Here is a 13,620-nt window from a genome sequence, read left to right on the forward strand (position 1 = left end):
TAATTTTATGTCTTATCGGGTTTATTCAGAGTACAATATTGTAACTATATTAATTCAACACAGTGAACTTAAAAATTTACAGCCAATTTTGAAAGAGCTGCATCTTTGCTCTGGAAGCTGTTATTGACTATGTCAATGCTGTTGTAATGAAATGCTTTTACTAATTATGTGGTTATTAAATAAAGTAAAAAAATATATAAATTAAAATGAAATAAAATGTAAAATTCTGTGTTTTAGTCAAATATTTCAAGTGTCCACAGTCCTGTGATTAGTAACAACTGTAGTATAAAAGCAGATATGGGGTGCTCCCCACTACAGGGATTTTGATTGGACATGCTGAGATTTGGTACCCTTGGTGAAGCAGTTGGGAATTTCTCTGCCCTAATTCCCTCTTCTCTCTCTAAGTGATATGGGACAATACTAATACAGAGGATATAGACATGAATTATATAAAGTACTCAGTGTGTTGCTATTAAGTTATATTAGGTATATTCTTTTTACAAAAAGTTTATTTTTATTTTATGTGTATGAGTGTATTGCCTGTATGTATGTGAGTGCACCTGTGTCATGCATTGTAGCAGAGGTCAGAAGAGGGAGTCAGATTCCCCTGGAACTGGAGTTAAGGACAGTTCATAGCTGCCATGTGGGTGCTGAGAATTGACCCCAGGTCCTCTTCAATAGTAGTCAGTGCTCTTAACTGCTAAGCCTTCTCTCCAGCCCATATTAGATATATTCTGTGATGTTGTAGTTAGAAGTTTTATTTTGTGTAGAGATCAGGTTGACAATACAATACCTCTGGGACAAATTCTGCTTGTTACCTGTTTTTATATGACCTGTAAGCTAAGAAAATTAAAAAAAATTATTACCTTTTTAAGTGGTTGTAAAAAAATCAAGTGTAATATCTTGTGACATATAAAAACTGAAGTGTGAGCCGGGCATGGTGGCACACGCCTGTAGTCCCAGCACTTGGGAAGCAGAGGCAGGCGGATCTCTGTGAGTTCAAGGCCAGCCTGGTCTACATAGCGAGTTCCAGGACAGCTGGGGCTACAGGGAGACCCTGCTTCAAAAAGACAAACAAACAAATACTGAAGTGTGATTTTTTTTTTTTTTTTTTTTGGTATTTTTGAGCCAGGGTCTCCCTGTAGCCCCAGCTGTCCTGGAACTCCCTGGTCTTGAACTCACAGAGATCTGCCTGCCTCTGCATCCTAAGTGCTGGGATTAAAGTTGTGCACCACCACACCCTGTTTGAAGTATGATTTTTACATTTCAATGCCTGTAAACTTTTATTGGAGTACAGGCATGCTTATTTATTTATGTATTGTCTATAGCTTACTGTCCTATGAGGCAGAGCTGAGCATTTGAATCGGAAACCACTGTGACCATCTCATTGCTTTATACTGTTGTGCAGTATACTACACATCACATTTCATCTGGGCTTGGTATTGCATGGCTGCAATCCCAGCACTTGGGAAGCTGAGGCAGGAAGATCATGAGTGCAAACCCAGCCTGAGCTATATAGTCAGAATCTGTCTCAGAAAAAAGAAAAAAACCCCAAACTGTAACATTGTAGCTATTTAAAAAATTTTATTATTTTTATGTGTATGAGTGTATTGCGTGTGTGTGTGTGTGTGTGTGTGTGTGTGTGTATGTATGTGTAAAAGTGCACCTGTGTTGTGCAATGCCTGAGGAGGTCAGAAGAAGGAGTTGGATCCCCCTGGAACTGGAGTTACAGATGGTTTTTACCCACCATATGGGTGCTTGGAATGGAACCTGGATCCTCTGTAAGAGCAGTCAGTGCTTTTAACTGCTGAGTCTTTTCTCCAGCCTGTAAATTGTAGTTATAACATGACATTTCAAGCGCCACCTGGTAACATTTGATTTTTTTAAAAAAAATCAGGCCAGGCATGGTGGCGCACACCTTTAATCCCAGCACTTAGGAGGCAGAGGCAGGTGGATCTCTGTGACTTCAAGGCCAGCCTGGTCTACATAGTGAGTTCCAGGACAGCTGGGGCTACAGGGAGACCCTGTCTCAAAAAGACCAAAAAAAAAAAAAAATTACTAGTCAGTAAAGCAAAAGGAAGAGAACTTCAAGCACTATGTTTTTAGGTCAAATTGAATGTGAATTATTTTGTTTTTGAAGTATTAGCTCAGCGGGTGCTGTAACAAATGGCCACACTGGTGGATTAACACAATGCACATTTACTATCTTACAGCTTTGTAGGCCAGAAGTCTGAAAGGATTTCAGTGGGCTAAACTCAAGGTGTCTGTAGGGTTACAGTCCTCTGAGGGAGGTATCCCTCTGCTGAAGTCCCCTTCTTTCATCTTCAAAGCCAGCAGCATAGCATCTTCAGACCTTTCCCTGTTTCCACCATCTCCTCACCCTCTGTTCTTACATCATTCTGCTGGTGATGCTGCATTGTGGGTTGCTATCACTTATGGTAGAAACTGGAAGTGTGAGCAGGTATATATAGAAGAGGCAAGCAAGATTTCAACAAGAGTTTTGGAGGGGACAAATCACAAAAGCTTCAAATATATGCTATCAGGCCCTTTACAGATAGGCAAAGCTAGCTGATCCTTAGTGCTTCCCACCTAATGGTGGTTTTATAAGGATTAAATTCATTTCTCATTTAGTGCCCGTCACAATCAAGGCTTTCAGAGCACCTTGACTATCTCCATATCACGATCTGTGACTGTTTTTACTGACAGTGTGTGCTCATTTGAAGGCTTAGCAGGGTCCTTGGCACCTTTCTTCCTCTTCCTCTTCCTCTTCCTCCTTCTGGCCAATTGCAAAGGATACTGGTACAGTTTTAACAAATCCAGAGGTAGAAGGGAAAGTAAATTAAAAGTATCCCTGTCTTCCTTAAAAACAAAGCGACCTGAGCCATAAACAGACTGACTTTGGAGATCACTCAGAAACCACAGCCTGCTGCACCTCTCCTGTGAGATAGATATACTGTGGGACCAGAATCTAGTCGTTCCTCATTTCCATGGTGATGGGATTACTCTTCCTCTTCTCTCAAAAATGAGTAAAGAGTGAGGAATTTGGAATAGAAACGAATGCTCCATGTTACCATTCATATAAAAACGACCAGCATGTCTAGAAACACTGCACATCATGAACTGATCTAAATCAGCTTCAGATGTCTAATTAATTCTTGGTTCACCGGCCATGCGAAAAGACAGCCTGTGGCTAAAATATCTCTAGCCGCTCTCTTGCTGTATCCCTTATTTGCACACCTAGATACTTGCACATTGAATATATAGAGGCTCTGTTTTGGAGGAAACAGGTCAAATGCTGGCCACGATGTGATCCATGTCCACAGATTTATTTTGTGGGTTTGTATAGTGTTTTTAAAATTTTTAAATTAATTTTAAAGTAAAAGTGGTAGGGGATTTCAAATAAATGTTCAGATTTCTATGAAGAGCTGGAAAGCCTATAATAACGGGCCAGTATTCATGGCAGCAGTTAGCTGAGGTGAGCACCAGCTGTTCTCAATTTGGGGAGGGCTCAGGCTTCACAGGCTCACAAATATCCTCAATAGAGACCATCACTGTCCTCGAACCTTACAAATAACAACACACTAGATCCTCAAAACAACCCTATGAGCTAAACATTACTGATGTTTCTGTAATAGGGCTATGGCCCTATTGTGCAGAGCTCCAGACTACCTCATTGGTCAGTGACAGAGTTGGCTCTTAGCTCTGTTCTCTAAATGAAGGGATTGGTATGTTTTCTCTGCAAACACCTGAATAATGAAATTTTTTGCTCTGTGGGTAGGATGTTTATTGCTTCAGTTACTCATTCCTACTGTTGTCGTGAGGAAGCGCTCCTAGACTCTATGGAAGTGCATCAATGGGCTGTTCCTGTAAACTTTATTTACAAAAACAGTTGGTGGTCTGGATTTGTTCCAGAAAGCAGAGCTTCCCAATCCCTGTGTGTACTGTGTGCTATGCAGTGCTGCCCATCTCATTTATGTTGCCTGCCTGGCCCCTATAGGCATTTAGTGTGGTCCAAACTCTAACTTTCCCCCCCATACAACTGAATTTCTGTGAGATACTGGATATAGTTGGAACATCAGCCATTGGCCAGTTGTTTTCTTCCATACACTGAGTAGAAAACCGTGAGAAAGGAAGCAAATACCGTCCCCTCCCTGTTATGTTCTGATGGGGGAGAAGATAACAAGATGAAGCAAAAGAGGGCAAGATGGCAAGGAGTAGGCATGGCACAGGCCAAGTGGACATCATTCCTGTGCGCGTGTGAGCAATCTGAGAAAGCAATGGTGGCATCTGCATCCAGACTTGCTCAGGAAGAGGCCAACTGAGACTTCTTCCACATGGTTGTCCCTTCACTCTGGTGCCTCTGACCTTCTACAGCCTTCTACCCTGGACTGACACCCTCTTCCCTCTACTCAAACCCTGTCTGATCAAATCATGCTCTGATGGAACATTCCTGTGAACACCTCCTCTGGGTTCCACCAACCACAGGCCCTTATCTAGGTAAAATCCCTTATAAATCGAGAAGTCGCTAACTAGCATTTCTCACAATGTACTTCATACTAGTAGGTGGGGCTGGCTCTAGAGTAAGTGGGTAAGGCCTGGGGTGTACAGCTGGAGAAGATACTTACTTGCTCTTAGGGTCATGAAAGGGCATTGCAGGGCCCCACTCATCTGCCTTAGTCCATTTCATGTCTGGGATGATGTTCAGCAAGGATGGGAACAGTGGTTTATGCAATTGTAAAATTCTAGAGGAGGTTGCATAGAGCATTTCTAAGTCAGAAGACAATACATAAAAGGGGCAGCAAGTTCCAGACACCTTTAATCCCAGAATTATTTTTTAAATAAATGAATATCCCCAGTGCCAATTTTTATTTATCTAAAATTACTTCTTTAAAAATATATTTTATTTTTATTTTATGTGTATGAGTATATTACCTGCATGTATGTAAGTGTACCTGTGTCATACAATGCCCACAGAGGTCAGAAGAGGGTGTTGGATTCCCTGGAACTAGAGTTATGGATGGTTGTTTGCTGCCATGTGGGTGCTGGGAGTTGAACACAGGTCCTCAGCAAGAGCAGCCAGTGTTCTTAACCACTGAGCCAATTTTTCAGCCCTAAAATTATTTCTTTAAATGCTAATACATAGACTTAGATCACTTAAGCTGTTCTGACAATAGCCAGAGCTATTATTGAATAGAGAACTTTGTTTTCAGAGGGTCACATAATTATAAAGACAACAGTAGGGTACACATTATTGCTCAGTCTACCTCCTTATACAACTATATCCAACCTCCTAAAGTAGTTTGATTTATACCTGAACTCAGTGCTAACTAGTTGACGGTCTCAGTCAAGATCAACTGTTTTACATTTGGATGGTGGTTAGAATATCCCCCATCACTTATCCTGTGGTAAGACAATCATAGGAGGTAGATTATCCAATGTTAAAAGGTTTGAATTGTGCCACCTAATATGGTAGTCAGCCACATATAGTTATTCAAATTAAAATGAAATACAATTAAATGAAAAATTAAGTTCTTCATTTCATGTATTCACTAGCTATAGGTGACTGGTTGCTACCATATGAAGCAGAACAGACAAGCTTGTTGAATAGTTCTGATCTGCTCAAAGCTCCATAGCTTCTTAGCAAGCTGACATGAAACCAGAACCAGAATTCCGAGCCAGGCCCTATGGCAGACTGCCTCAGGAGGGTAACTGTTCCCAGGCAACAAAGTCTTTGCACCTGAATGGGCCACAGTCAAAGGAGGGTGGGAGGGACATGATGGTGTAGACCACTGGCAGGAGGCTGAGGAAAAGCACCAGCAGCAGTAGACCCATGTAGAAGTTATTGGATCGGGAAGCTTTAAACACACGTGCATGGGGGACATTGCTGCTCATCACTGCCCAGCACTGGAAGTACATGGAGGTCAGCAGGCGCAGCACATTAATGCCTACTAGTCCTGGAGCATAGAAGGAGCCCATCCTGAAAGGGAAGAAAGAGGACACCTGGTTGGTCTGGTAGCAGGACAGGTGAGGGAAGGCTAATAGAAGGTAATGGGATGGGTGGGTTAGGGGCATGAGGCCAAGCTACTTTCCTGAAAGGCCCAAGATGAGAGGCCTCTCATTTGACCAAGATATTTGCCATCAGGCTGCAGCCATCCAGTCTTAAGAAAGGGAGATATTCTGAGCATTTCTGGCTTGGATTTTGCCTCTTTGAAGTGTGAGGCTGAACTCATGTAGCTTCTAGGGGAGGACGTTCCTTTATTGACCTCTTTCCTCCTCTCCTTCCTCTTTCCTCCTTTCTTCCCTTTCTTCATTTGTACTTTAATTGTAGCACATAGGTTAGCTACAAATTGTTTAGCTTCTTTTCCAGCCCTGTTCTGCCTTTTAATTTTCACCAGAGAGGGCGTTGAGAGAAGCAGGTGCTTTGCCTAGCCTCCTCCAAGCTAACTGAACGGCAAAGGTGGGGATGCTAGTGTTTTGACTCCCCAAATTATGTGATCCTCAGATGAAATGGACAACTTACCAGATCATTCCTTGGTTGAAGATCAAACCCAGCACATTTCCACTAATATCAAACTCAGCATATGAGGGCTAGAGAGGAAGGAAGGGGGAGAGGGAAAGAAGGAGAGAGAGCAAGCAAACGTTAGGTGAATCAGTCAGATCCTGCTAGCAGCCAAGGCTACTCCGTACCACAATGCCTGCCTACCTTGGTGACCAAGGAGGAGGCTTAGGTTCTGTTCTGTTCTGTTATTTCTCAGTCTCACAGTGCTGCTCAGGATGGCCTCAAATTTATGGTGATCTTCTGCTTCAACTTCCCAAGTGCTTGGATTACAGGCATGTGCCACCAGACCTAGTTTATATGTAGCACTGGGGATTGAACCCAGGGCCTCACTCTACCAACTGAACTATATGCCCAGTTCTGTTTTCAACCTTTTTTTTTTTTTTTTTTTTTTTGAGAGAAGCTCTTCCTGTAGTCTCAGCTGGCCTGGAACTTGCTATGCAGATCAGGCTGGCCTAAATCTCACAGAGACTTGCCTTCCTCTGCCTTTTGATCACTGGACTTAAAGTCACGCACCACCACACCCAGCTGTTTTCAATTTTTTTTTTTTTTGGTCTTTTTGAGGCAGGGTCTCCCTTTAGCCCCAGCTGGCCTGGAACTCACTATGTGGACCAGGCTGGCCTCGAACTCACAGAGATCCCCCAGCCTCTGCCCCCCTGAGTGCTGGGATTAAGGGCGTGTGCCACCACACCTTCAACTTTTAAAGAAAAGTTTTGAAGTGTTTTTTGTTTGTTTGTTTGTTTGTTTTGAGACGGGATCTCACTGTGTAGTTCTGGCTGGCCTGGAACTCAACAGAGATCTACCTGCCTCTGCCTTCCAAGTGCTGGGATTGAAGGTGTGTGCCACCTACGCCCAGTCAATTTTGAAATTTAAAAAATTTGAAATTCTTAAAGCTGAATTTTTTTCAAAAGTAACAATAAAAAATGTAATTTTTTTGTTATTTTGGAGAGGACTTTAGCATCTATCAATGCTTTAACCAGGAATTCATCTCAAAATTATAATTAATGGAGAAATCAATTAATGAAATACAAATAATTGAGAAACAATACGAAGACACTTTTAAAATAAGCAAAAACATTAAAACATTCTCCTAACTTTCTCTCATCTCCCTTCAGTATGGTGACAGTTCTAGAAAGGAAAGAGCTCAAATTAATTCAGATTTGAAGCCTGACTTATCTCTACAGTTTTGGCCTCTTGCAAGTGCTGAGGTGCTGGGAGTCCTTATCACATGTACTTATGCCTACTTTCCAATTTGTCTTCTAGAAATGGAGAAAGGGGATAACAAGAACGAGAACTCAGGAACGAGAGAAGGGATAGTCAGCAAAACATGAACAAAAGGATCCAGGGGTACGTAATTCAAATACCTGAGGATTGGGAATGTGAAGTTTAACATTCACAAATATTTTTAAAAACTTGTCTACTGTTTTTCTCATGTATGTGTCCTGAAGAGAAAAATATTCCTCACCCCTAAGTTTATACATTTATGTATATTTTTAAAGTAATAGTTTAGAGCCCCAACTGGCCTGAAACTCACTATGTAAGTTGGCTTTGATCTCACAGAGATCTGCCTGTCTCTGCCTCCTGGCTTAAAACAAGTTTTGAATTTTTTTTTTTTTATGTTTAACACTTTGATTCAAGGCAGGTGTGGTGGCACAGTCGATGAAGTGAGTACCAGGCCAGCCAGAGATATATAGCAAGAATTTGTCTCAAACCCGCTCCCAAAACTTTTGTTCATCTGTAATTAAGTGAAATAAGTAAGGAATGTAGTCCTCTCTCCAGCTATAGCTCACTTTTATACAATCTTTTTCCTTATTGAGAGTGCCTCCTTTTTTATTATTTATTTATTATGTATCTATTTTTGGTCTTTTTGAGACAGGCTCTCCCTGTAGCCCCAGCTGGGATTAAAGGCATGCACTACCATGCCTGGCTTGAGCCTCCTTTTTATAAAGGGATTTCTCTTATAGCTTGTGTCAATTTCTGGATATTTTATTGTTCTACCGACAAGTTTATTTATTCCCTAGTTCCAGCTTTAGTTATTATAGCTTCATAATATTTTTTTTTGAGACAAGGCCTCACTATATAGCCCGAGCTGGCCTCAAGCTTGTGATTCTCTTGCCTCACTGTCCCCAGTACTGAGATTATAGGTAAATGCTGCCAAGTCTGGCATTTTTGTATCTGTGCGATATGCAATTTATTTATCTTTATTTTATGTATATGAGTGTTTTGCCTGCATGTATGTCAGTACACCCATGCATGCAATGCAAATGGAGGCCAGAAGAGGACCTTGGATCCCCTGGAACTGGAGTTATGGATGGTTGTTAGCTGCTATGTAGGTGCTGGGAACCAAACCTGGTTCCTCTGCAAGAGCAACCAGTGCTCTTAACTGCTGCTCTCTCTCTCCAGCCCCAGATGTCATCACTTTTTAGCATAAAATTATCTCATTACTGTTCTCAGACATGATTACACAGTTTTCTCATGGATGAGGAGGAGTTGGATACAACTGTTTGAAACATATGACAGAAACCTGTATGGGAGCCTTTAGCATCAGACATGTTACATACCAGGATCAGGGCTATATAAGTAGCCAAGATATGGAGCTTCTCACAGGAAGCTTGGTTAAGGATATTTCCTCTTCCCAATGCCATTGACTGGTGAATAGGCCAGTGAGGGGTTGTGAAAAAGACATACTAGGCAAATGGGGTGGGGCCTGAGATCTGGCAAATCATAGAAAGTAACTCTGGTAAGGAAACGAGGCAGGCTTGGGATGAAGAATTTACTGGGTAGGCGGGGAAGAGGAATATCCTAGGTGGGGACAATAAGATTATCAAAAGAGGTTTCTTAAAGCATAATCCAGAAGATAGGGAATTGGCTATTGAGTTCTTGGTTGTTTCCAGACTTTCTGAAATATTTATCTGTTTGAGGATTTTAGTCTTCCTCATGAGAGTTCATTCAGGTGTTTCTCTGCCAGTCACCTGCTCAGCCCTGAAGTATATGGCTCACCTTTCTCCAGGGCTGAAGAATTCCATTTTCTAGATGAAGGTTACAATGGGAAAAGGTAGCGTTGCTTCTATGACGGCAAAGAGGACTATTAAGGAAATATGAGTAAATACCACACCACTTCAGAAAACAAAGTCTTGCTTTAAGCATCCAAAGAAATAAAATGTGGGGCTGGAGAGATGGCTTAGCGGTTAAAAACACTGGCTGTTCTTGCAGAAGACCCGGGTTTGAATCCCAGCACCTACATGGCAGCTAACAACTGTAACTCCAGTTCCAGGGGATCCGATAGCCTCTTATGTCCTCCTTGAGCATTGCATGACATGGATGCACTTACCTACATGCAGGCAATACACACATACACATAAAATAAAAACAAAATATTAAAAAAGAAATAAAATGCACAAGAATTCACCTGAATACAAGTCTGAGAGAATGGTAACAGCACCTTACTGTGGAATGCATGAAATAATGACTTACAAAACCAGCCTCCAGTTACTGTGGAATGCATGAAATAATGACTTACAAAACCAGCCTCCAGGTCCCAGCACCAGCAGTAGTTCATGAACCGGACAAAACAAGCCCGCAGGAAATCCCCCAGCAAGATGGTGATGTATGTTACCAGCATATCAGACACAGTCAGTCTCATGAACTCCTGTAAGGAGGAATACAGAAAATGGGAGTGGCCAGGATTACTTCTCCCAAAGGATTGTAGGCCATATATTCTAGTTACTTTTTTGTTTCTGTGATAAAGCACTGACCAAAACCAATCTGAGAAGGAAAGGGTTTATTACATCTCACAGCTCACAGTCCATCATCGAGGGAAGCCAAGGCAGGAACTTGGAGGCAGGCACTGAAGCAAAGATCACAAAGGAATGCTGCATATTGGCTTACTCCCCCTGGCTTGCTCAGCTACGTTTCTTGTGCAGCCCAGGCCGTCTGTTCAGGCATGGGGTCATCCACAGTGGGATGAGACTATCCTACATCACTTAGCAATCAAGAAAATGCCCTATAGACATGCTCACAGACTAGTCTGATGGAGGCAATTCTTGAATTGAGGTTCCCTCTCCCCAGATGACTCTGGTTTGTGTCAGGTGACAAAAACTAACCTGTACACCATACAAGACTGTGGCTTGATTTTTCATGGTAGAGTGGTGATGCAGAGAAAGGACCTCAAACTTTGGAGAAAGCTTGATTTAAGCCCCAGCCCTACAAATTGAATGGCTTTGGAGTAACCTCTGAATCTTCTGGAGTCAATAACATCACTCTTGCAGGGTTGCTGGGAAGCCTATGAGTAACATATGCAAATTGCTTGGTATATTAGTAATGACCAATGCCCCGTAATCACCATTGCTAGAGCCTGAAACTCACCCTTTGTTTTTCCATCTGCTCGGACATGCTGATTGCCCCCACCTAGACTGAATGTGACCATCAATCACTTGGGACAACAGGTAGCTTTCATACATCCTACTAATCAGATTTTGTCTTGGTTTATAGAGAAAATAAAACAAAGAAGCACATAGTAGAAGAACTAAAAGCAAAGCTGTCTCTACTTAGATAGGGTATATATATCTGAGTAGGTTTTTTTTTTGGTATTTTTTTGAGACAGGGTCTCCCTGTAGCCTCAGCTGGCCTGGAACTTACTATGTAGACCAGGCTAGCCTTGAACACACAGAGATCTACCTCTGCCTCCCAAGTGCCGGGTTCAAAGGCGTGTGCCACCACACCTGGCCTCTCATTACAGTTTTTAAGACAACAAATAGATTTGTAGTTCTCAGGGTTCACAAGTCTGCTTTAGTCATTTTTTACCCTCCAATATTATTAAGAAATGCCTGCTAGATGAACACTTGGGTTATTTCTCAAATGGAAATATCAAAGAAGGAACAAGGCACTAAGAACAAGGGTCAACCTGAGAACGAGTGTCAGAAAGCATACTCACAATGCCCACAGCTGTCTCCCAGCAAGAACCCCTGGGCACATCTGCAGGGTGCAGTGGTGGCCGGGGTATGCTCTCATTCCCACCTGAGGAGTTGTAATAGTTAAACAGGGTCCAGTGAGTGATGTTCTTTATTGTCTCCTCATTAGAAAGCTAGAAGAGAGATGGGGATGGGGCGTTAGAAGGAGCCACAGACAGTCCAGCAGTTTCCATGGGAACAATTAAAGCTAGCATATGCTACAACTCTGCCATTTTGCCTCTGCCCTACCCCTGGCTATTCTTTTCAGAAATACCCTTCCCAGGCTTCAGTCCACGTGGGAGAGGGGGCAATAGGCTGAAGCCCTTAGATCTTTTCCATGAAGTCATCCCCTCCTTAAGTTAGTATCCATCCAACCACCCAGCCACCCATCCACTCATTTTTTTGAGAATAGTTTATTCAGGGTCTAATCAGTGCATACAAATCAGTGGCGACACAAGAGTGACCAAGAAAAGAGGAGGCTTCTGTCAAGAAGTTCATGGTATAGTCAGTGATGGAGATGAGCGATTAGAAAACAGAATGATATGAGCTGTAGGAAATTTTCTTCTGGGATCAAGGAACATCCACAGAAGACTCCTTCAAGGCAGTGATGTCTGGGATGAGTCAGCCAGTCTCACAGAAAGGCAAGGGACAATTATGCCCCAGGTTAAAATATGAGGCTCAGGAGGATGGGACAGTTCCTGCGGTGGAAAGGAAACCAGCAAGGGTAGAAGGGGCCTGAGAGCCTGAGCCAGTCATTTTCACTCTTGAAGCTTTCCTATTACTCAGGGAAAACCTTCTTCAGAGCAATAATAAAGTGCAGGAGGGGGAAATTCATCATCACCCAGTCTAACGTCTCACTTCTTTCCCTCCACTCCATTCTCCAACCATCTTGCAGTTTCCTCTTGGCACCAGCTGATCCCTCTGCTTTTTCCAGTATCTGCCGAAACTCCCCAAGCTGGGGTTTCAAGCTCCTCCTACGTCCTGACATGCTGCCCTGGGCTTGCCTCCATGGAACTACACTCCACAGTATGTTGTTACCACCAAGTCTGGCTCCTGTCCCTGAGCATGAAGCCATTTGGAACAGGACTGTCTTGTTCTCTGCTGTACCCAAGGGCCTCACGTATCAGATGGTCTGTCAATATCCGGCAAGCATTGATGAGCACTTAGGCAAATTATGGTGTAGCTCATCAATGGACAATTACTTGTTGTTAGCATTTATTAAACAACATAAAAAAGCTGGTATAAAATATTAAGAGTACTAAATGATATGGATGTGATGTGGGAAGAGACAGCCTAAGAAAAAGGCAGGAAAGAGCTGCAGCAAAATGTTAGCAAGCACAGTCTTTAGGTCATAGATTCTGGAGAAATTTCTTCTTACTTTTCCTTTCTAAACTTTCAACATTTATTTAATTAACACAAATTATGCATAGTAAAGTTATTATATTATGAAAGTAATATATTGGACAGCAGGCCTGGGTCCTTTTAGGTTTTACCTTGAGGTGGACATCATCCATGAGTGCCAGGAGAAAGGTGTAGAGGTTTCCCAGGAAGAGGGCAAAGATGCGCCCCAGCTGCCACTTTAGTCCAGTGCGTGGGTGATAATTCTCCAGGGCAGCGATGGTTTCAAACAGAGGGGGGCAAAACATCCCAAGCAGAGACATCACAATCTCTACCTGAGAAATTAGGGAGGAGGAGAGGTTTAAAAATAAAAGATAAGGGGCTGGAGAGATGGCTCAGTGGTCAAGAGCACTGACTGCTCTTGCAGAGGACCCAGGTTCAATTCCCAGCACCAACATGGCAGCTATGAACTGTCCTTAACTCCAGTTCCAGGGGAATCCGAAGCCCTCTTCTGACCTCCACGGCATTGTACGACACAGGTGCACTCACACACATGCAGGCAATACACTTATACACATAAAATAAAAAATAATAAAAACAAACAAAACACCATGTCTCAAAAAAAATTGCATTATATAGCTGGGTGTGGTGGCGCACGCCTTTAATCCCAGCACTCAGGAGTCAGAGGCAGCCAGATCTCTGTGAGTTCAAGGCCAGCCTGGTCTACATAGTGAGTTCCAGGACAGCTCGGGCTACAGGGAGACCCTGTCTCAAAAA

At 42.6% G+C, this 13,620-nt stretch overlaps 1 protein-coding gene across 5 annotated transcripts in view; it reads right to left on the reverse strand.

The window, feature by feature from the left end:
- Tmc2 (transmembrane channel like 2) overlaps nt 1–13,620 on the reverse strand; it is a 48,441-nt gene that overhangs the window by 12,628 nt on the left and 22,193 nt on the right. For 2 of the 5 annotated variants that reach the window (XM_029556845.1, XM_029556847.1), the window contains exons 8-13: nt 12,999–13,178; nt 11,490–11,639; nt 10,077–10,205; nt 6,521–6,588; nt 5,738–5,977; nt 4,626–4,742 (exon numbers count right to left, since the gene is read on the reverse strand). In XM_029556845.1, coding sequence (XP_029412705.1) covers nt 4,626–4,742; nt 5,738–5,977; nt 6,521–6,588; nt 10,077–10,205; nt 11,490–11,639; nt 12,999–13,178 — 884 coding nt within the window. The remainder of the gene's footprint in view (nt 1–4,625; nt 4,743–5,737; nt 5,978–6,520; nt 6,589–10,076; nt 10,206–11,489; nt 11,640–12,998; nt 13,179–13,620) is intronic. The other 3 variants (XM_029556848.1, XM_029556849.1, XM_029556850.1) reach the window with 2 other exon arrangements.

This window comes from Nannospalax galili, unplaced genomic scaffold (assembly GCF_000622305.1).
Source record: "Nannospalax galili isolate Female #2095 unplaced genomic scaffold, S.galili_v1.0 scaffold707, whole genome shotgun sequence".
Taxonomy (NCBI): domain Eukaryota; kingdom Metazoa; phylum Chordata; class Mammalia; order Rodentia; family Spalacidae; genus Nannospalax; species Nannospalax galili.